Source organism: Oncorhynchus nerka, linkage group LG7, assembly GCF_034236695.1.
Source record: "Oncorhynchus nerka isolate Pitt River linkage group LG7, Oner_Uvic_2.0, whole genome shotgun sequence".
NCBI classification, from domain to species: Eukaryota; Metazoa; Chordata; class Actinopteri; order Salmoniformes; family Salmonidae; genus Oncorhynchus; species Oncorhynchus nerka.
This window is the reverse complement of record NC_088402.1, coordinates 2739054-2762438: the sequence shown is the minus strand read 5'-3', so window position 1 is coordinate 2762438 and position 23385 is coordinate 2739054. Positions and strand designations below refer to the sequence as shown.

At 46.6% G+C, this 23385-nt stretch overlaps 1 protein-coding gene across 1 annotated transcript in view; it reads left to right on the top strand.

Moving 5' to 3' along the window:
* The window catches only part of LOC115125965 (protein CBFA2T1-like), a 59403-nt gene extending 37119 nt beyond the window's left edge, over positions 1-22284 (top strand). Inside the window, exons 6-10 of the mRNA XM_065020119.1 lie at positions 2379-2473; positions 6294-6489; positions 8026-8097; positions 18310-18500; positions 21990-22284. Coding sequence (XP_064876191.1) covers positions 2379-2473; positions 6294-6489; positions 8026-8097; positions 18310-18500; positions 21990-22283 — 848 coding nt within the window. The 3' untranslated portion in view covers position 22284. The remainder of the gene's footprint in view (positions 1-2378; positions 2474-6293; positions 6490-8025; positions 8098-18309; positions 18501-21989) is intronic.
* The last annotated feature ends 1101 nt before the right edge of the window (positions 22285-23385 follow it).

Below are 23385 nucleotides of genomic sequence, written 5' to 3'. Positions count from 1 at the left end.
GGATGGAGGGGACAGTGGAGAGAGGATGGAGGGGACAGTGGAGAGAGGATGGAGGGAACAGTAGAGAGAGGATGGAGGGAACAGTGGAGAGAGGATGGAGGGGACAGTGGAGAGAGGTTGGAGGGGACAGTGGAGAGAGGATGGAGGGGACAGTGGAGAGAGGATGGAGGGGACAGTGGAGAGAGGATGGAGGGGACAGTGGAGAGAGGATGGAGGGGACAGTGGAGAGAGGATGGAGGGAACAGTAGAGAGAGGATGGAGGGAACAGTGGAGAGAGGATGGAGGGGACAGTGGAGAGAGGATGGAGGGGATGGAGGGGACAGTGGAGAGAGGATGGAGGGGACAGTGGAGCGAGGATGGAGGGGACAGTGGAGAGAGGATGGAGGGGACAGTGGAGAGAGGATGGAGGGGACAGTGGAGAGAGGATGGAGGGGACAGTGGAGAGAGGATGGAGGGGACAGTGGAGAGAGGATGGAGGGGACAGTAGAGACAGGATGGAGGGGACAGTGGAGAGAGGATGGAGGGGACAGTGGAGAGAGGATGGAGGGGACAGTGGAGAGAGGATGGAGGGGACAGTGGAGAGAGGATGGAGGGAACAGTAGAGAGAGGATGGAGGGAACAGTGGAGAGAGGATGGAGGGGACAGTGGAGAGAGGTTGGAGGGGACAGTGGAGAGAGGATGGAGGGGACAGTGGAGAGGGATGGAGGGGACAGTGGAGAGAGGATGGAGGGGACAGTGGAGAGAGGATGGAGGGGACAGTGGAGAGAGGATGGAGGGAACAGTAGAGAGAGGATGGAGGGAACAGTGGAGAGAGGATGGAGGGGACAGTGGAGAGAGGATGGAGGGGATGGAGGGGACAGTGGAGAGAGGATGGAGGGGACAGTGGAGCGAGGATGGAGGGGACAGTGGAGAGAGGATGGAGGGGACAGTGGAGAGAGGATGGAGGGGACAGTGGAGAGAGGATGGAGGGGACAGTGGAGAGAGGATGGAGGGGACAGTGGAGAGAGGATGGAGGGGACAGTAGAGACAGGATGGAGGGGACAGTGGAGAGAGGATGGAGGGAACAGTGGAGAGAGGATGGAGGGAACAGTGGAGAGAGGATGGAGGGGACAGTGGAGAGAGGATGGAGGGGACAGTAGAGAGAGAGGATGGAGGGGACAGCGGAGAGAGGATGGAGGGGACAGTGGAGAGAGGATGGAGGGGACAGTGGAGAGAGGATGGAGGGGACAGTGGAGAGAGGATGGAGGGGACAGTAGAGACAGGATGGAGGGGACAGTGGAGAGAGGATGGAGGGACAGTGGAGAGAGGATGGAGGGGACAGTGGAGAGAGGATGGAGGGGACAGTGGAGAGAGGATGGAGGGAACAGTAGAGAGAGGATGGAGGGAACAGTGGAGAGAGGATGGAGGGGACAGTGGAGAGAGGTTGGAGGGGACAGTGGAGAGAGGATGGAGGGGACAGTGGAGAGAGGATGGAGGGGACAGTGGAGAGAGGATGGAGGGGACAGTGGAGAGAGGATGGAGGGGACAGTGGAGAGAGGATGGAGGGAACAGTAGAGAGAGGATGGAGGGAACAGTGGAGAGAGGATGGAGGGGACAGTGGAGAGAGGATGGAGGGGATGGAGGGGACAGTGGAGAGAGGATGGAGGGGACAGTGGAGCGAGGATGGAGGGGACAGTGGAGAGAGGATGGAGGGGACAGTGGAGAGAGGATGGAGGGGACAGTGGAGAGAGGATGGAGGGGACAGTGGAGAGAGGATGGAGGGGACAGTGGAGAGAGGATGGAGGGGACAGTAGAGACAGGATGGAGGGGACAGTGGAGAGAGGATGGAGGGAACAGTGGAGAGAGGATGGAGGGAACAGTGGAGAGAGGATGGAGGGGACAGTGGAGAGAGGATGGAGGGGACAGTAGAGAGAGGATGGAGGGGACAGCGGAGAGAGGATGGAGGGGACAGTGGAGAGAGGATGGAGGGGACAGTGGAGAGAGGATGGAGGGAACAGTGGGCACTTGTATCTTGTTCCACAGACTTTGACTATCCATCTCTCTCTCTCTCTCTCTCTCTCTCTCTCTCTCTCTCTCTCCGTCTCTCTCTCTCTCTGTCTCTGTCTCTCTCTCTCTCCTCTCTCTCTCCCTCTCTCTCTCTCTCTCTCTCTCTCTCTCTCTCTCTCTCTCTCTGTCTCTGTCTCTCTCTCTCTCTCTCTCTCTCTCTCTCTCTCTCTCTCTCTCTCTCTCTCTCTCTCTCTCTCTCTCTGTCTATCTCTCTCTCTGTCTCTCTGTCTCTCTCTCTCTCTCTCTCTCTCTCTCTCTCTCTCTCTCTCTCTCTCTCTCTCTCTCTCTCTCTCTCTCTCTCTCTCTCCCCCTCTCTCTCCTGATTGATGAAGGAATGCACGGGGCTCGTCAGGAAGAGGTGATCGACCACCGGTTGACAGACAGAGAATGGGGGGAGGAATGGAAGCACCTTGACCATGTAAGAAAAGTAATAACATTTTTATTACTATACCAACTGTATCTATACCTGTATCTTTATCTGTATCTGTACCTGTATCTGTACCTATACCTGTACCTGTACCTGTATCTGTATCTGTACCTGTACCCCTACTTGTACCCATACCTGTACCTGTATCTGTATCTGTACCCGTACCCGTACCTGTACCCATACCTGTACCTGTACTTGTAACCCTACCTGTACCCATACCTGTACCCATACCTGTACCTGTACCCATACCTGTACCTGTAGCCCTACCTGTACCCATACCTGTACCCTGTACCCCTACATGTACCCATACCTGTACCTGTATCTGTACCTGTACCTATACCCCTACCTGTACCCATACCTGTACCTGTATCTGTACCCGTACCTGTACCCATACCTGTACCTGTATCTGTATCTGTACCCGTACCTGTACCTGTACCTGTACCCATACCTGTACCCATACCTGTACCTGTACCCATACCCATACCTGTACCCATACCTGTACCTGTACCCATACCTTTACCTGTACCCATACCTGTACCTGTACCCCTACCTGTTCCCATACCTGTACCTGTATCCCTACCTGTACCCATACCTGTACCTGTACCTGTATCTGTACCTGTACCCCTACCTGTACCTGTACCCCTACCCGTACCCCTACCTGTACCTGTATCTGTATCTGTATCTGTACCTGTATCTGTACCTGTACCTGTATCTGTATCTCTATCTGTACCTGTACCTGTACCCATACCTGTACCCATACCTGTACCTGTACCCCTACCTGTACCCATACCTGTACCTGTACCCCTACCCGTACCCCTACCTGTACCTGTATCTGTACCCGTACCTGTACCTGTACCTGTACCTGTATCTGTATCTGTACCTGTATCTGTATCTGTATCTGTACCCATACCTGTACCTGTACCCATACCTGTACCCATACCTGTACCTGTACCCCTACCTGTACCCATACCTGTACCTGTTCCCCTACCCGTACCCCTACCTGTACCTGTATCTGTATCTGTACCCGTACCTGTACCTGTACCCATACCTGTACCTGTATCTGTACCTGTATCTGTACCCGTACCCATACCTGTACCTGTACTTGTACCCCTACCTGTACCCATACCTGTACCCATACCTGTACCTGTATCTGTACCTGTATCTGTATCTGTATCTGTATCTGTACCTATACCTGTACCTGTATCTGTACCTGTACCCGTACCTGTACCCCTACCTGTACCCATACCTGTACCTGTATCTTTACCCGTACCTGTACCCATACCTGTACCTGTATCTGTATCTGTACCCGTACCTGTACCTGTACCCATACCTGTACCCATACCTGTACCCCTACCTGTACCCATACCTGTACCTGTACCCATACCTGTACCTGTACCTGTTCCCATACCTGTACCTGTATCTGTACCTGTACCTGTACCCCTACCTGTACCTGTACCCATACATGTACCTGTACCTGTACCCCTACCTGTACCCCTACCTGTACCTGTACCTGTACCTGTATCTGTATCTGTACCCATACCTGTACCTGTACCTGTATCAGTACCTTCCCCCTGATACAGTACCTTCCCCCTGATACAGTACTTTCCCCCTGATACAGTACCTATCCCCTGATACAGTACCTTCCCCCTGATACAGTACCTTCCCCCTGATACATTACCTTCCCCCTGATACAGTACCTTCCTCCTGATACAGTACCTTCCCCCTGATACAGTACCTTCCCCCTGATACAGTACTTTCCCTCTGATACAGTACCTTCCCCCTGATACAGTACCTTCCCCCTGATACAGTACCTTCCTCCTGATACAGTACCTTCCCCCTGATACAGTACCTTCCCCTGATACAGTACTTTCCCCTGATACAGTACCTTCCCCTGATACAGTACTTTCCCCTGATACAGTACCTTCCCCTGATACAGTACCTTCTCCCTGATACAGTACCTTCCCCTGATACAGTACCTTCCCCTGATACAGTACCTTCCCCTGATACAGTACGTTCCCCCTGATACAGTACCTTCCCCTGATACAGTACCTTCCCTGATACAGTACCTTCCCCTGATACAGTACCTTCCCTTGATACAATACCTTCCTCCTGATACAGTACCTTCCTCATGATACAGTACCTTCCCCTAATACAGTACCTTCCCCTGATACAGTACCTTCCCCTGATACAGTACCTTCTCCCTGATACAGTACCTTCCCCTGATACAGTACCTTCCCCTGATACAGTACCTTCCTCCTGATACAGTACCTTCCCCCTGATACAGTACCTTCCCCCTGATACAGTACCTACCTGATACAGTACCTTCCCCTGATACAGTACCTTCCCCCTGATACAGTACCTTCCCCCTGATACAGTACCTTCCCCTTGATACAATACCTTCCTCCTGATACAGTACCTTCCTCATGATACAGTACCTTCCCCCTAATACAGTACCTTCCCCCTGATACAGTACCTTCCCCCTGATACAGTACCTTCTCCCTGATACAGTACCTTCCCCCTGATACAGTACCTTCCCCCTGATACAGTACCTTCCTCCTGATACAGTACCTTCCCCCTGATACAGTACCTTCCCCCTGATACAGTACCTTCCCCTGATACAGTACCTACCTGATATAGTACCTTCCCCTGATACAGTACCTTCCCCTGATACACTACCTTCCCCCTGATACAGTACATTCCCCCTGATACAGTACCTTCCCCCTGATACAGTACGTTCCCCTGATACAGTACCTATCCCCTGATACAGTACCTTCCTCTTGATACAGTACCTCCCCCCTGATACAGTACCTTCCCCATGATACAGTACCTTCCCCTGATACAGTACCTTCCCCTGATACAGTACCTTCCCCCTGATACAGTACTTTCCCCCTGATACAGTACCTTCCCCCTGATACAGTACCTTCCTCCTGATACAGTACCTTCCCCCTGATACAGTACCTACCTGATACAGTACCTTCCTCCTGATACAATACCTTCCCCCTGATACAGTACCTTCCCCCTGATACAGTATCTTCCTCCTGATACAGTACCTTCCCCATGATACAGTACCTTCCCCCTGATACAGTACGTTCCCCCTGATACAGTACCTTCCCCCTGATACAGTACTTTCCCCCTGATACAGTACCTTCCCCCTGATACAGTACCTTCTCCCTCCTCAGCTGCTGAACTGATACACAACTAGTATCTGGTTATAGATATAGAACATATTGTCTGTGGTTCTGGTTATAGATATAGAACATATTGTCTGTGGTTCTGGTTATAGATATAGAACATATTGTCTGTGGTTCTGGTTATAGATATAGAACATATTGTCTGTGGTTCTGGTTATAGATATAGAACATATTGTCTGTGGTTCTGGTTATAGATATAGAACATATTGTCTGTGGTTCTGGTTATAGATATAGAACATATTGTCTGTGGTTCTGGTTATAGATATAGAACATATTGTCTGTGGTTCTGGTTATAGATATAGAACATATTGTCTGTGGTTCTGGTTATAGATATAGAACATATTGTCTGTGGTTCTGGTTATAGATATAGAACATATTGTCTGTGGTTCTGGTTATAGATATAGAACATATTGTCTGTGGTTCTGGTTATAGATATAGAACATATTGTCTGTGGTTCTGGTTATAGATATAGAACATATTGTCTGTGGTTCTGGTTATAGATATAGAACATATTGTCTGTGGTTCTGGTTATAGATATAGAACATATTGTCTGTGGTTCTGGTTATGAATATAGAACACATTGTCTTTGGTGTCTGTGGTGCTTCACTCAGCGCCTTCCTCCTCCTCAGCTGCTGAACTGCATCATGGACATGGTGGAGAAGACGAGGCGTTCTCTCACCGTGCTGCGGCGCTGCCAGGAGGCCGACAGGGAGGAGCTTAACTACTGGATCAGACGATACAGCGACGCGGACGACCTGAAAAAAGGAGCCAGCAGGACCCAGAGCAGACAGCACAGTCCTACAGGACAGGACGACCTCACTACAGGTATAACTATCTACATTATAGTATCAGTTATCAGACAGGACCCAGAGCAGACAGCACAGTCCTACAGGACAGGACGACCTCACTACAGGTTTAACTATCTACATTATAGTATCAGTTATCAGACAGGACCCAGAGCAGACAGCACAGTCCTACAGGACAGGACGACCTCACTACAGGTATAACTATCTACATTATAGTATCAGTTATCAGACAGGACCCAGAGCAGACAGCACAGTCCTACAGGACAGGACGACCTCACTACAGGTTTAACTATCTACATTATAGTATCAGTTATCAGACAGGACCCAGAGCAGACAGCACAGTCCTACAGGACAGGACGACCTCACTACAGGTATAACTATCTACATTATAGTATGAGTTATCAGACAGGACCCAGAGCAGACAGCACAGTCCTACAGGACAGGACGTGTGTCTGTCTACTAGTTGACTGGGCTGTGTGTCTGTCTACTAGTTGACTGGGCTGTGTGTCTGTCTACTAGTTGACTGGGCTGTGTGTCTGTCTACTGGTTGACTGGGCTGTGTGTCTGTCTACTGGTTGACTGGGCTGTGTGTCTGTCTACTGGTTGACTGGGCTGTGTGTCTGTCTACTAGTTGACTGGGCTGTGTGTCTGTCTACTGGTTGACTGGGCTGTGTGTCTGTCTACTGGTTGACTGGGCTGTGTGTCTGTCTACTGGTTGACTGGGCCGTGTGTCTGTCTACTAGTTGACTGGGCTGTGTGTCTGTCCTCTAGTTGACTGGGCTGTGTGTCTGTCTACTGGTTGACTGGGCTGTGTGTCTGTCCTCTAGTTGACTGGGCTGTGTGTCTGTCTACTAGTTGACTGGGCTGTGTGTCTGTCTACTAGTTGACTGGGCTGTGTGTCTGTCTACTGGTTGACTGGGCTGTGTGTCTGTCTACTGGTTGACTGGGCTGTGTGTCTGTCTACTGGTTGACTGGGCTGTGTGTCTGTCTACTGGTTGACTGGGCTGTGTGTCTGTCTACTAGTTGACTGGGCTGTGTGTCTGTCTACTAGTTGACTGGGCTGTGTGTCTGTCTACTAGTTGACTGGGCTGTGTGTCTGTCTACTAGTTGACTGGGCTGTGTGTCTGTCTACTGGTTGACTGGGCTGTGTGTCTGTCTACTAGTTGACTGGGCTGTGTGTCTGTCTACTGGTTGACTGGGCTGTGTGTCTGTCTACTAGTTGACTGGGCTGTGTGTCTGTCTACTGGTTGACTGGGCTGTGTGTCTGTCTACTAGTTGACTGGGCTTTGTGTCTGTCTACTAGTTGACTGGGCTGTGTGTCTGTCTACTGGTTGACTGGGCTGTGTGTCTATCTACTGGTTGACTGGGATGTGTGTCTGTCTACTAGTTGACTGGGCTGTGTGTCTGTCTACTAGTTGACTGGGCTGTGTGTCTGTCTACTAGTTGACTGGGCTGTGTTTCTGTCAACTAGTTGACTGGGCTGTGTGTCTGTCTACTGGTTTACTGGGCTGTGTTTCTGTCAACTAGTTGACTGGGCTGTGTGTCTGTCTTCCAGAGATTCACCAGGAGATTCTCAACAGACCAATGACGACCGGATACGTACCTGAAGAGATCTGGAAGAAAGCCGGTGAGCTTCCCTCCCTCCCTCTCTCTCCCTCCCTCCCACCCTCCCTCCCTCCCTCCACCCTTCTCTCCCTCTCTCTCTCTCCCTCCCTCCCACCCTCCATCCCTCTCTCTCTCTCTCTCTCTCTCTCTCTCTCTCTCTCTCTCTCCCTTCCTCCCTCCCTCCCTCCCTCCCTCCACCCCTTCTCCCTCCCTCCACCCCTTCTCTCCCTCCCTCCCTTTTCTGTCCTGTCTGATCAGCGTCAGTAAGTAGCTGGTCTGTCCTGTCTGATCAGCGTCAGTAAGTAGCTGGTCTGTCCTGGCTGATCAGTGGATAAGTAGCTGGTCTGTCCTGGCTGATCAGTGGACAAGTAGCTGGTCTGTCCTGTCTGATCAGCGTCAGTAAGTAGCTGGTCTGTCCTGTCTGATCAGTGGATAAGTAGCTGGTCTGTCCTGTCTGATCAGTGGATAAGTAGCTGGTCTGTCCTGTCTGATCAGTGTCAGTAAGTAGCTGGTCTGTCCTGTCTGATCAGTGGACAAGTAGCTGGTCTGTCCTGTCTGATCAGTGGATAAGTAGCTGGTCTGTCCTGTCTGATCAGTGGATAAGTAGCTGGTCTGTCCTGTCTGATCAGTGGATAAGTAGCTGGTCTGTCCTGTCTGATCAGTGGATAAGTAGCTGGTCTGTCCTGTCTGATCAGTGGATAAGTAGCTGGTCTGTCCTGTCTGATCAGCGTCAGTAAGTAGCTGGTCTGTCCTGTCTGATCAGTGGATAAGTATCTGGTCTGTCCTGTCTGATCAGTGGATAAGTAGTTGGTCTGTCCTGTCTGATCAGTGGATAAGTAGCTGGTCTGTCCTGTCTGACCAGTGGATAAGTAGTTGGTCTGTCCTGTCTGAACAGTGGATAAGTAGCTGGTCTGTCCTGTCTGATCAGTGGATAAGTAGTTGGTCTGTCCTGTCTGACCAGTGGATAGTTGGTCTCTCCTGTCTGATCAGTGGATAAGTAGCTGGTCTGTCTTGTCTGATCAGTGGATAAGTAGCTGGTCTGTCCTGTCTGATCAGTGGACAAGTAGCTGGTCTGTCCTGTCTGATCAGTGGATAAGTAGATGGTCTTTCCTGTCTGATCAGTGGATAAGTATCTGGTCTGTCCTGTCTGATCAGTGGATAAGTAGTTGGTCTGTCCTGTCTGATCAGTGGATAAGTAGCTGGTCTGTCCTGTCTGACCAGTGGATAAGTAGTTGGTCTGTCCTGTCTGAACAGTGGATAAGTAGCTGGTCTGTCCTGTCTGATCAGTGGATAAGTAGTTGGTCTGTCCTGTCTGACCAGTGGATAAGTAGTTGGTCTCTCCTGTCTGATCAGTGGATAAGTAGCTGGTCTGTCTTGTCTGATCAGTGGATAAGTAGCTGGTCTGTCCTGTCTGATCAGTGGACAAGTAGCTGGTCTGTCCTGTCTGATCAGTGGATAAGTAGATGGTCTTTCCTGTCTGATCAGTGGATAAGTAGATGGTCTTTCCTGTCTGATCAGTGGATAAGTAGATGGTCTTTCCTGTCTGATCAGTGGATAAGTAGATGGTCTTTCCTGTCTGATCAGTGGATAAGTAGATGGTCTTTCCTGTCTGATCAGTGTCAGTAAGTAGCTGGTCTGTCCTGTCTGATCAGCGTCAGTAAGTAGCTGGTCTGTCCTGTCTGATCAGCGTCAGTAAGTAGTTGGTCTGTCCTGTCTGATCAGCGTCAGTAAGTAGCTGGTCTGTCCTGGCTGATCAGCGTCAGTAAGTAGCTGGTCTGTCCTGGCTGATCAGTGGATAAGTAGCTTTAGAGATTTCCATGACTCCAGCGCAGCACAGTATATTTACAGTCTCACTGCACTAAAACAAGCCTGGTTAAATAGTGTAGTTCAACCACGAAAAGATCCGTTGCTTTTAAAATACCCAACATTTGGCTGAGCTGGTGCTCATAGGTTTGTGAATATCTGGTTCAATCTATGAAGTCAGCCTCTCCAGACACTAAAAGGGTTATTTGGCTGTCCCCATAGGTGAACACTTTGAAGGACCCTGTTTGGGTTCCAGGTAGAACCCTTTTGTGTTCCTTGTTGAACCTTTTACATAGAGTGTTCTACATGGAACCCAATAGGGTTCTACATGGAACCAAAAAGGGTTCTACCTGGAACCAAAAAGAGATATTCTATGGGGACAGTCGAAGAACCCTATTGGAACCCTTTATTCTTAGAGTGTATGAATAAATCACACGAATGATCTTAAATGACAATGAATTAGATTGGTATTATCTTCAAAATACATGATCTATTTCTTCCGCTGTGAATAATCCGTTCTGTTTGAAAAGGCTCACTAACACATTGACCCAGTGGAGACGTACAGGGCCGTCAAATGTATTTACCCCGTTCTGATTGGCTCTATTTTTTGCATATTTTGACTCCACGTCGCTGTGGAGGAATTTTGGCCCACTCTTCCATGCAGAACTGCTGTAACTAGCGACATTTGCCTTTGGTTGGAGTCAGTGCAGCTAAAGGTGGACTGATCAACCACAGGAAGCGTTTGGTTGGAGTCAGTGCAGCTAAAGGTGGACTGATCAACTACAGGAAGCGTTTGGTGAGAGTCATTGCAGCTAAAGGTGGACTGATCAACCACAGGAAGCGTTTGGTTGGAGTCAGTGCAGCTAAAGGTGGACTGATCAACTACAGGAAGTGTTTGGTTGGAGTCATTGCAGCTAAAGGTGGACTGATCAACTACAGGAAGCGTTTGGTGGGAGTCATTGCAGCTAAAGGTGGACTGATCAACCACAGGAAGCGTTTGGTTGGAGTCAGTGCAGCTAAAGGTGGACTGATCAACTACAGGAAGTGTTTGGTTGGAATCATTGCAGCTAAAGGTGGACTGATCAACTACAGGAAGTGGTTGGTTGGAGTCATTGCAGCTCAAGTTGGACTGATCAACTACAGGAAGTGGTTGGTTGGAGTCATTGCAGCTAAAGGTGGACTGATCAACTACAGGAAGTGGTTGGTTGGAGTCATTGCAGCTAAAGGTGGACTGATCAACTACAGGAAGTGGTTGGTTGGAGTCATTGCAGCTAAAGGTGAACTGATCAACTACAGGAAGTGTTTGGTTGGAGTCCGTGCAGCTAAAGGTGGACTGATAAACTACAGGAAGTGGTTGGTTGGAGTCAGTGCAGCTAAAGGTGGACTGATCAACTACAGGAAGTGGTTGGTTGGAGTCATGGCAGCTAAAGGTGGACTGATCAACTACAGGAAGTGGTTGGTTGGAGTCATTGCAGCTAAAGGTGGACTGATCAACTACAGGAAGTGGTTGGTTGGAGTCATTGCAGCTAAAGATGGACTGATCAACCACAGGAAGTGGTTGGTTGGAGTCACTGCAGCTAAAGGTGGACTGATCAACTACAGGAAGTGGTTGGTTGGAGTCATTGCAGCTAAAGGTGGCCTGATCAACCACAGGAAGTGGTTGGTTGGAGTCAGTGCAGCTAAAGGTGGACTGATCAACTACAGGAAGTGGTTGGTTGGAGTCATTGCAGCTAAAGGTGGCCTGATCAACCACAGGAAGTGGTTGGTTGGAGTCATTGCAGCTAAAGGTGGACTGATCAACTACAGGAAGTGGTTGGTTGGAGTCAGTGCAGCTAAAGGTGGACTGATCAACTACAGGAAGTGTTTGGTTGGAATCATTGCAGCTAAAGGTGGACTGATCAACTACAGGAAGTGTTTGGTTGGAGTCATTGCAGCTAAAGGTGGACTGATCAACTACAGGAAGTGGTTGGTTGGAGTCAGTGCAGCTAAAGGTGGACTGATCAACTACAGGAAGTGTTTGGTTGGAATCATTGCAGCTAAAGGTGGACTGATCAACTACAGGAAGTGTTTGGTTGGAATCATTGCAGCTAAAGATGGACTGATCAACTACAGGAAGTGTTTGGTTGGAATCATTGCAGCTAAAGGTGGCACAACAAGTTATGGAGTGTAAGGGGGAAATTCGTTTTTTCACACAGAGGCATTGTATGTAAGTATGTAATTGTTGTGTTATTTGTTCACTCAGGTTCCCTTTATCTAAAATGTGGTTTTGGTTGAAGATCTGATTTGATTCAGTATCAAAAATTTGCAAAAGTAGAGAAATTTAGAAAGGAGGCAAATTCTTTTTCACAGCCCTGTGATTCCTGTAGAGGATTTTATACAACGGAGGACCGGCAACCAACACATCTGTTGGAGCGGAGTTAAACGTTTACAGTCCGTAATAAACATTCAGACACCAGACACACACACGCCATGCACAATGTCCTCCTCCTCCCCTCCTCCTCCTCCCCTCCTCCCCTCCTCCTCTGCTCCTCCTCCTCTCCCTCTGCTCCTCCTCCCCTCCTCATCCACCTGCTCCTCCTCCTCCTCCTCCTCTTTCCTCCTCCTCCTCTCCTCCTCCCCCTCCTCCTCTGCTGTGCTGTTGGGAGCACAATAGAAATGCATAATTTAAATATAAATTGCCTGATTTGCATACACAATTAGTCAAGTTACAACCTTGATGTAGGCAACAACAAAAAAAAGCCTCTGTCTCGCTCCTGCCGTTACATTTACCACATGTTTAAGGTTAGAGAACGTGCCAACGCCAAATGAGCTGAAAGTGTATCTTTTACATATGAATTTAAAATATACAAGGGATGACCTAAATACACACGAAAAGCCAAAACAAAAGCATCAAATGTTTGGATCTTCGTGTCGACAACTCGTCTATATCAAACGCAGAAATCATCCGTGCAAATTTTATTTTTCCAATGATGTACAGCATGTGCTGTAAAAACCCCCAGACATCACGCACCTTCTCTCTAGTGGATCAAACCAATTAAACACAACTACTTCCTTTTTTTTTTTTTTTTTTTTAAAGAGTCATTAGCATATGGAAAGTAATTAGACAATAATAAACCTACGGTGAAATTAGCATTGTTTACGAAAGTCTTCTTCATAAAAGCCTGATCACACAAAATAAGATTTCCTGGTGAGAAATATAAGGGTAAGAGTCAAGAGTCAAGGTCTGCTACGATACTCAGATGATATATTGTATTGTTTACTTGATGAAAAAAAGGATCTCCACTCTTTAGGAGTAACTTTTACTGAACAAAAAATATAAAACGCAACATGTCAAGTGTTGCAATTAAAGATCCCAGAAATGTTTCATACCCACAAAAAAAAAGCTGATTTCTCTCAAATGTTGTGCACACATTTGTTTGTTTATATCCCTGTTAGTGAGCATTTCTCCTGGCAAGAGGCTGATCAAGAAGCTGATTAAACAGCAGGGTCATTACACAGGTGCACCTTCTGCTGGGGACAATAAAAGGCCTCTTTAAAATGTGGAGTTTTGTCAAACAACACAATGCCACAGATTTTGAAGTTCTGAGGGAGCGTGCAATTGGTATGTCCACCATGGACATGTGTGTTCTTCGCGGATGAATCCCAGGTTTCAACTGTACCGGGCAGACAGGTTGTATGGCGAGCGGTTTGCTGATGTCAACTGGGCGGGAATTACCGAGATTTACTGAGATATTCCACCCAAAACAACCACCTTTTCCTGGATAAATACCTGAGATATATTTTAATTCAGACCCATAACCATTCAGACCCATAACCATTCAGACCCATAACCATTCAGACCCATAATCCATATTTTTGAAGAGAAGTGAAAGCCTCCTGAGAGAGAGAGAGAGAGAGAGAGAGAGAGAGAGAGAGAGAGAGAGAGAGAGAGAGAGAGAGAGAGAGAGAGAGAGAGAGAGAGAGAAGAGAGAGAGAGAGAGAGAGAGAGAGAGAGAGAGAGAGAGAGAGAGAGAGAAGAGAGAGAGAGAGAGAGAGAGAGAGAGAGAGAGAGAGAGAGAGAGAGAGAAAGAAGGAGAGAGAGAGAGAGAGAGAGAGAGAGAGAGAGAGAGAGAGAGAGAGAGAGAGAGAGAGAGAGAGAGAGAGAGAGAAAGAAGGAGAAGAGAGAGAGAGAGAGAGAGAGAGAGAGAGAGAGAGAGAGGAGGAGAGGGAGGAGACTAATAACAATAGGGGAAATATTATGAAAGGTATATAAAGTTTAAGTCAGAAGTTAACATATATTTTAGCCAAAGACATTTAAACTCCGTTTTTCACAATTCCTGACATTTAATCCCAGTAAATATTCCCTGTTTTAGGTCAGTTAGGATCACCACTTCATTTAAAGAATGTGAAATGTCATAATAACAGTAGAGAGAATGATTTATTTCAGATTTGATTTCTTCTGGTTCAGAAGTTTACATACACTCAATTAGTATTTGGTAGCATTACCTTTAAAATGTTTAACTTGTGGCAAACGTTTCGGGTAGCCTTCCACAAGCTTCCCACAATAAGTTGGGTGAATTTTGACCCATTCCTCCTGACAGAGCTGGTGTAACTGAGTCAGGTTTGTAGGCCTCCTTGCTCACACACACTTTTTCAGTTCTGCCCACAAATCTTCTATGGGATTGAGGTCAGGGCTTTGTGATGGCCACTCCAATACCTTGACTTTGTTGTCCTTAAGCCATTTTGCCACAACTTTGGAAGTATGCTTGGGGTCATTGTTCATTTGGAAGACCATTTGCGACCAAGCTTTAACTTCCTGACTGATGTCTTGAGGTGTTGCTTTAATATATCCACATAATTTTCCTGCCTCATGATGCCATCTATTTTGTGAAGTGCACCAGTCCCTCCTGCAGCGAAGCACCCCCACAACATGATGCTGCCATCCCCGTGCTTCATGGTTGGGATGGTGTTCTTCGGCTTGCAAGCCTCCCCCTTTTTCCTCCTAACATAATGGTCATTATGGCCAAACAGTTCTATTTTTGTTTCATCCGACCAGAGGACATTTCTCCAAAAAGTACGATCTTTCTCCCCATGTGCAGGTTTTTTTATGGCGGTTTTGGAGCAGTGGCTTCTTCCTTGCTGGGCGACCTTTCAGGTTATGTCGATATAGGACTCGTTTTACTGTGGATTTAGATACTTTTGTACCTGTTTCCTCCAGCATCTTCACAAGGTCCTTTGTTGTTGTTCTGGGATTGATTTGTACTTTTCGCACCAGAGTACATTCCTCTCTAGGAGACAGAACACATCTCTTTCCTGAGCGGTATGACGGCTGCGTGGTCCCATGGTGTTTGTACTTGCGTACTATTGTTTGTACAGATGAACGTGGTACCTTCAGGCGTTTGGAAATGTCTCCCAAGGATGAACCAGACTTGTGGAGGTCTACAATTTTTTTTCTGAGGTTTTGGCTGATTTCGATTGATTTTCCCATGATGTCAAGCAAAGAGGCACTGAGTTTGAAGGTAGGCCTTAAAATACATCCACAGGTACACCTCCAAATGACTCAAATTATGTAAATTAGCCTATCAGAATCACATTCTGTAACTGCTTTATGGTTTGAACGATGTGTGTAATTCCAGTCCATATGATACAGTATAATATAATACAGTAATACAGTTCACACTCAAAAAGATTAGCCTAAAATCACATTGTATGATTTTTAAGTAATTAATTTGCATTTTATTGCATGACATAAGTATTTGATCACCTACCAATCAGTAAGAATTCCAGCTCTCACAGACCTGTTAGTTTTTCTTTAAGCCCTCCTGTTCTCCACTCATTACCTGTATTAACTGCACCTGTTTGAACTCGTTACCTGTATAAAAGACACCTGTCCACACACTCAATCAAACAGACTCCAACCTCTCCACAATGGTCAAGACCAGAGAGCTGTGTAAGGACATCAGGGATAAAATTGTAGACCATCACACGGCTGGGATGGGCTACATGACTATAGGCAAGCAGCTTGGTGAGAAGGCAACAACTGTTGGCGCAATTATTAGAAAATGGAAGAAGTTCAAGATGATGGTCAATCACCCTCAGTTTGGGGCTCCATGCAAGATCTCACCTCGTGGGGCATCAATGATCATGAGGAAGGTGAGGGATCAGCCCAGAACTACACAGCAGAACCTGGTCAATGACCTGAAGAGAGCTGGGACCACAGTCTCAAAGAAAACCATTAGTAACACACTACGTCGTCATGGATTAAAATCCTGCAGGGCACGCAAGGTCCCCCTGCTCAAGCCAGCGCATGTCCAGGCCCGTCTGAAGTTTGCCAATGACCATCTGGATGATTCAGAGGAGGAATGGGAGAAGGTCATGTGGTCTGATGAGATAAAAATATAACGTTTTGGTCTAAACTCCACTCGCCGTGTTTGGAAGAAGAAGAAGGATGAGTACAACCCCAAGAACACCATCCCAACCATGAAGCATGGAGGTGGAAACATCATTCTTTGGGGATGCTTTTCTGCAAAGCGGACAGGACGACTGCACCGTATTGAGGGGAGGATGGATGGGGCCATGTATCACGAGATCTTGGCCAACAACCTCTTCCCTCAGTAAGAACATTGAAGATGGGTCGTGTCTGGGTCTTCCAGCATGACAACGACCCGAAACACACAGCCAGGGCAACTAAGGAGTGGCTCCGTAAGAAGCATGTCAAGGTCCTGGAGTGGCCTAGCCAGTCTCCAGACCTGAACCCAATAGAACATCTTTGGAGGGAGCTGAAAGTCCGTATTGCCCAGCGACAGCCCCCAAACCTGAAGGATCTGGAGAAGGTCTGTATGGAGGAGTGGGCCAAAATCCCTGCTGCAGTGTGTGCAAACCTGGTCAATAACTACAGGAAATGTATGATCTCTGTAATATTCTGTACCAAATATTAAGTTCTGCTTTTCTGATGTATCAAATACTTATGTCATGCAATAAAATGCTAAATAATTACTTAAAAATCATACAATGTGATTTTCTGGATTTTTGTTTTAGATTCTGTCTCTCACAGTTGAAGTGTACCTATGATAAAAATTACAGACCTCTACATGCTTTGTAAGTAGGAAAACCTGCACAATCGGCAGTGTATCAAATACTTGTTCTCCCCACTGTACGTCTATGGCCTGTGATGTTCTTCTGTGGTGTGTAATGTGCGGTAGACTATATCATAATATACAGTATGTTTTTGATAACGTATGATATCACATGTCCTGCATATGTATTGGATAACGTCACAATCATTAAGGCTTGGGCTCATTAAATGTCTTTAATAATGTAGGGCTCATTAAATGTCTTTAATAATGTAGGGCTCATTAAATGTCTTTAATATAGGGCTCATTAAATGTCTTTAATGTAGGGCTCATTAAATGTCTTTAATATAGGGCTCATTAAAATCTACTACTCAAGTAGCATCAGACTTGAATTTCCGATCAAATCAAGACAGGCGTATTTATATGCTTTTGGATGACACTTCCGGTTATTTCAGGAAATAGTGTTTAAGGGGATTCTTTATTTTGATTTATTTCACCTTTATTTAACCAGGTAGGCTAGTTGAGAACAAGTTCTCATTTGCTACTGCGACCTGGCCAAGATAACACATAGCAATTCCACACACAACAACACAGAGTTACACATGGAATAAACAAAACATACAGTCAATAATACAGTAGAACAAAAGAAAACAAAAAGTATACATACAGTGAGTGCAAATGAGGTAAGTTAAGGAAATAAATTGGCCATGGTGGCGAAGTAATTACAATATAGCAATTAAACACTGGAATGGTAGAAGTGCAGAAGATTAATGTGCAGGTAGAGATACTGGGGTGGAAAGGGGAAAGATAAATAAATAAATACAGTATGGGGATGAGATAGTTGGATAGCCTGTTTACAGATGGGCTATGTACAGGTGCAGTGATCTGTGAACTGCTCTGACAGCTGGTGCTTAAAGCTAGTGAGGGTGATATGAGTCTCCAGCCTCAGAGATGTTTGCAGTTCGCTCCAGTCATTGGCAGCAGAGAACTGGAAGGAAAGACGACCAAAGGAGGAATTGGCTTTGGGGATGACCAGTGAGATATACCTGCTGGAGCGCGTGCTACGAGTGGGTGCTGCCATGGTGACCAGTGAGCTGAGATAAGGGGGGACTTTACCTAGCAGCGACTTGTAGATAACCTGTAGCCAGTGGGTTTGGTGACGAGTATGAAGCGAGGGCCAACCAACGAGAGCGTACAGGTCGCAGTTGTGGGTAGTGTATGAGGCTTTGGTGACAAAACGGATGGCACTGTGATAGACTGCAGGGTTAGAGTTAAGGAGTAGGAGGGTAGGTTAGGGTTTGGGGGTAGTGTTTAGGGTTAAAGGGTTAGGGGGTAGGGGGCTGATTGGGTCCTTGATGATATCTCTGAATGTGTTTCAGAAGAGGCTGTGAATGAGGTGAAGCGCCAGGCCATGTCAGAGCTCCAGAAGGCGGTTTCAGAGGCGGAGAGGAAGGCCCATCAGATGATCAGCTCAGAACGGTCCAAGATGGAGCGTACGGTGGCAGAGGCCAAGAGACAGGCAGCGGAGGACGCACTGACTGTCATCAACCAGCAGGAGGACTCCAGCGAGGTAGGACACTTTATTGATCTATTATGTACCAGAATGGCTGTATTATTGATTTATTATACCAGAATGTATTTAATATTGATTTATTATACCAGAATGTATTTATTATACCAGAATGTATTTATTATACCAGAATGTATTATACCAGAATGTATTTATTATACCAGAATGTATTTATTATACCAGAATGTATTTATTATACCAGAATGTATTTATTATACCAGAATGTATTTAATATTGATTTATTATACCAGAATGTATTTATTATACCAGAATGTATTTATTATACCAGAATGTATTTATGATTGATTTATTATACCAGAATGTATTTATTATGCCAGAGGAGACACTAAACGGGATATTGCCTACATCAGTCCCAAGAGGAGACACTAAACGGGATATTGCCTACATCAGTCCCAAGAGGAGACACTAAACGGGATATTGCCTACATCAGTCCCAAGAGGAGACACTAAACGGGATATTGCCTACATCAGTCCCAAGAGGAGACACTAAACGGGATATTGCCTACATCAGTCCCAAGAGGAGACACTAAACGGGATATTGCCTACATCAGTCCCAAGAGGAGACGGCCACACGAGTATTTCGTTCTCTCTTCCCCTTTCCCCCAGATTAGCCTCTCTGTGTGTTTGGAAAGGTGGTACCAATTCTGCCGAGGAGGACGATGTGGAGGGACCTCTGATTTACTCATCACTATGTGGAGGGACCGCTGATCACTATGTGGAGGGACCTCTGATTTACTCATCACGATGTGGAGGGACCCCTGATTTACTCATCACTATGTGGAGGGACCTCTGATTTACTCATCACTATGTGGAGGGACCTCTGATTTACTCATCACTATGTGGAGGGACCTCTGATTTACTCATCACTATGTGGAGGGACCGCTGATCACTATGTGGAGGGACCTCTGATTTACTCATCACTATGTGGAGGGACCTCTGATTTACTCATCACTATGTGGAGGGACCGCTGATCACTATGTGGAGGGACCTCTGATTTACTCATCACGATGTGGAGGGACCCTGATTTACTCATCACTATGTGGAGGGACCGCTGATCACTATGTGGAGGGACCTCTGATTTACTCATCACTATGTGGAGGGACCTCTGATTTACTCATCACTATGTGGAGGGACCTCTGATTTACTCATCACTATGTGGAGGGACCTCTGATTTACTCATCACGATGTGGAGGGACCTCTGATTTACTCATCACTATGTGGAGGGACCTCTGATTTACTCATCACTATGTGGAGGGACCTCTGATTTACTCATCACTATGTGGAGGGACCCCTGATTTACTCATCACTATGTGGAGGGACCCCTGATTTACTCATCACTATGTGGAGGGACCGCTGATCACTATGTGGAGGGACCCCTGATTTACTCATCACTATGTGGAGGGACCCCTGATTTACTCATCACTATGTGGAGGGACCTCTGATTTACTCATCACTATGTGGAGGGACCTCTGATTTACTCATCACTATGTGGAGGGACCTCTGATTTACTCATCACTATGTGGAGGGACCTCTGATTTACTCATCACTATGTGGAGGGACCCCTGATTTACTCATCACTATGTGGAGGGACCGCTGATCACTATGTGGAGGGACCCCTGATTTACTCATCACTATGTGGAGGGACCCCTGATTTACTCATCACTATGTGGAGGGACCTCTGATTTACTCATCACTATGTGGAGGGACCTCTGATTTACTCATCACTATGTGGAGGGACCCCTGATTTACTCATCACTATGTGGAGGGACCTCTGATTTACTCATCACTATGTGGAGGGACCTCTGATTTACTCATCACTATGTGGAGGGACCCCTGATTTACTCATCACTATGTGGAGGGACCCCTGATTTACTCATCACTATGTGGAGGGACCTCTGATTTACTCATCACTATGTGGAGGGACCCCTGATTTACTCATCACTATGTGGAGGGACCTCTGATTTACTCATCACTATGTGGAGGGACCCCTGATTTACTCATCACTATGTGGAGGGACCTCTGATTTACTCATCACTATGTGGAGGGACCTCTGATTTACTCATCACTATGTGGAGGGACCTCTGATCACTATGTGGAGGGACCTCTGATCACTATGTGGAGGGACCTCTGATCACTATGTGGAGGGACCCCTGATTTACTCATCACTATGTGGAGGGACCTCTGATTTACTCATCACTATGTGGAGGGACCCCTAATTTACTCATCACTATGTGGAGGGACCTCTGATCACTATGTGGAGGGACCTCTGATTTACTCATCACTATGTGGAGGGACCTCTGATTTACTCATCACTATGTGGAGGGACCGCTGATCACTATGTGGAGGGACCTCTGATTTACTCATCACTATGTGGAGGGACCCCTGATTTACTCATCACAATGTAGGAGTCCTAAATACAGCGTTTAATCGGTTACCATGGAAACCAACACTCACCGCTCAGCCCACATCTCTAATTGTGTTCAGCCATGTTTAGGACAGAGCCTTCTGGAGGTCGGCTCTGTTTGGGTTTAATTATCTGACCTGTCGCAAATGTGTCCTTATGTTTCTCTCTGTGGGATGTTGTGGTAATAGTTCTGTTGTAGGTTACTTTCTGTTTCTCTCTGTGGGATGTTGTGGTAATAGTTCTGTTGTAGGTTACTTTCTGTTTCTCTCTGTGGGATGTTGTGGTAATAGTTCTGTTGTAGGTTACTTTCTGTTTCTCTCTGTGGGATGTTGTGGTAATAGTTCTGTTGTAGGTTACTTTCTGTTTCTCTCTGTGGGATGTTGTGGTAATAGTTCTGTTGTAGGTTACTTTCTGTTTCTCTCTGTGGGATGTTGTGGTAATAGTTCTGTTGTAGGTTACTTTCTGTTTCTCTCTGTGGGATGTTGTGGTAATAGTTCTGTTGTAGGTTACTTTCTGTTTCTCTCTGTGGGATGTTGTGGTAATAGTTCTGTTGTAGGTTACTTTCTGTTTCTCTCTGTGGGATGTTGTGGTAATAGTTCTGTTGTAGGTTACTTTCTGTTTCTCTCTGTGGGATGTTGTGGTAATAGTTCTGTTGTAGGTTACTTTCTGTTTCTCTCTGTGGGATGTTGTGGTAATAGTTCTGTTGTAGGTTACTTTCTGTTTCTCTCTGTGGGATGTTGTGGTAATAGTTCTGTTGTAGGTTACTTTCTGTTTCTCTCTGTGGGATGTTGTGGTAATAGTTCTGTTGTAGGTTACTTTCTGTTTCTCTCTGTGGGATGTTGTGGTGTACAATAGTTCTGTTGTAGGTTACTTTCTGTTTCTCTCTGTTTTCCTTAATTTAAGAATCATTTGCCTGCTGTGAAATAGTATTTATTTTCCTACACTGATAAATCAGAGTGTTCTTATTAAAAGGTCTTTAAAGAATGTTTTCCTATTACAAAGCACACAAAGTATTAAAATGATTCAACTCCCAAATTGTACTAATTCCTCCCTCTCTCTGTGTAGAGTTGTTGGAACTGCGGGCGGAAGGCGAGCGAGACCTGCAGTGGCTGTAACACGGCGCGTTACTGCGGCTCCTTCTGCCAACACAAGGACTGGGAGAAACACCACCAGGTGTGTGGCCAGACCCTCCAGGCCTCCAAGGCAGCCCAGCAGCAGGGTACAGAGACCTCCGCTCCCATCAGCTCCTCCACTACGCCCTCTAGTGGAGGAGGCAGCCCAGCCGGAACCCCGCCCATCGCCTCACCCCGCTCCGACACCCCAGGAACCCCCTGTACGCTGGAAACCACGCTGCACTAAACCGGGGGGCGTCCGGGGAGCCGTCGGAAACTCCCAGTAGCACAACATGACTGGCTCGCTTGATGCTAAATGCTAAGGCGCTAACGCTACGACAAGAGATGTAACTCCCAGTAGCACAACATGACTGGCTCGCTTGATGCTAAATGCTAAGGCGCTAACGCTACGACAAGAGATGTAGACCTATCTTGGAGTAGTAGAGGCTCCACACGAGACAGGAGGTTTATACATGTAGATCAGTCACATTGACTTGCCATGATTAACAAAGAACACACAAAAATGTTATTTGTTTTAATTATTATTATTATTGTTGTTGTTGTTGTTGTTGTTGTTATCAATGCCCTTATTGTTGCTATTGTTATTAGCGTCCGTTGTCGTCCGTTTGTTGTTGTTGTTGTTTATTGCTATTCTTTCATTCCTTTTTTTCATGTAAATATGAAGATAGAAAGTGAGTGGATAACAGCAGTGAAACTCCACACAAATACATCTGACATCCCCTTTGTTGAGTTCTGTTTTCTAAAAGCTTTGTTGTTTTCCTCTATTACCTGGGATATATGATATAAAACCAGTTGACCTCATTAAGACACCAAACAACATGCCAATGGATTATTACTACAACACAAACACTGTGCAAAAAGCTGAAGCCAACTCTCTTATTATGGGAAGACCACAAATACAAAGAACAGACAGGCGGACGGACGGACAGACAGACAGACAGACAGACAGACAGACAGACAGACAGACAGACAGACAGACAGACAGACAGACAGACAGACAGACAGACAGACAGACAGACAGACAGACAGACAGAGAAACAGACAGACAGACAGACAGACAGACAGACAGACAGACAGACAGACAGACAGACAGACAGACAGACAGACAGACAGACAGACAGACAGACAGACAGACAGACAGACATATCCAGGTCAGTGGACTGACAAAGATGTCTCCCTCCCTGAGGGATGGAGGAGCAAGGAGCCATACAAATTACCAACCCTGGATACCAAGATATAACTAATACCTGACCCCTGGATACCAAGACATAACTAATACCTGACCCCTGGATACCAAGATATAACTATTACCTGACCCCTGGATACCA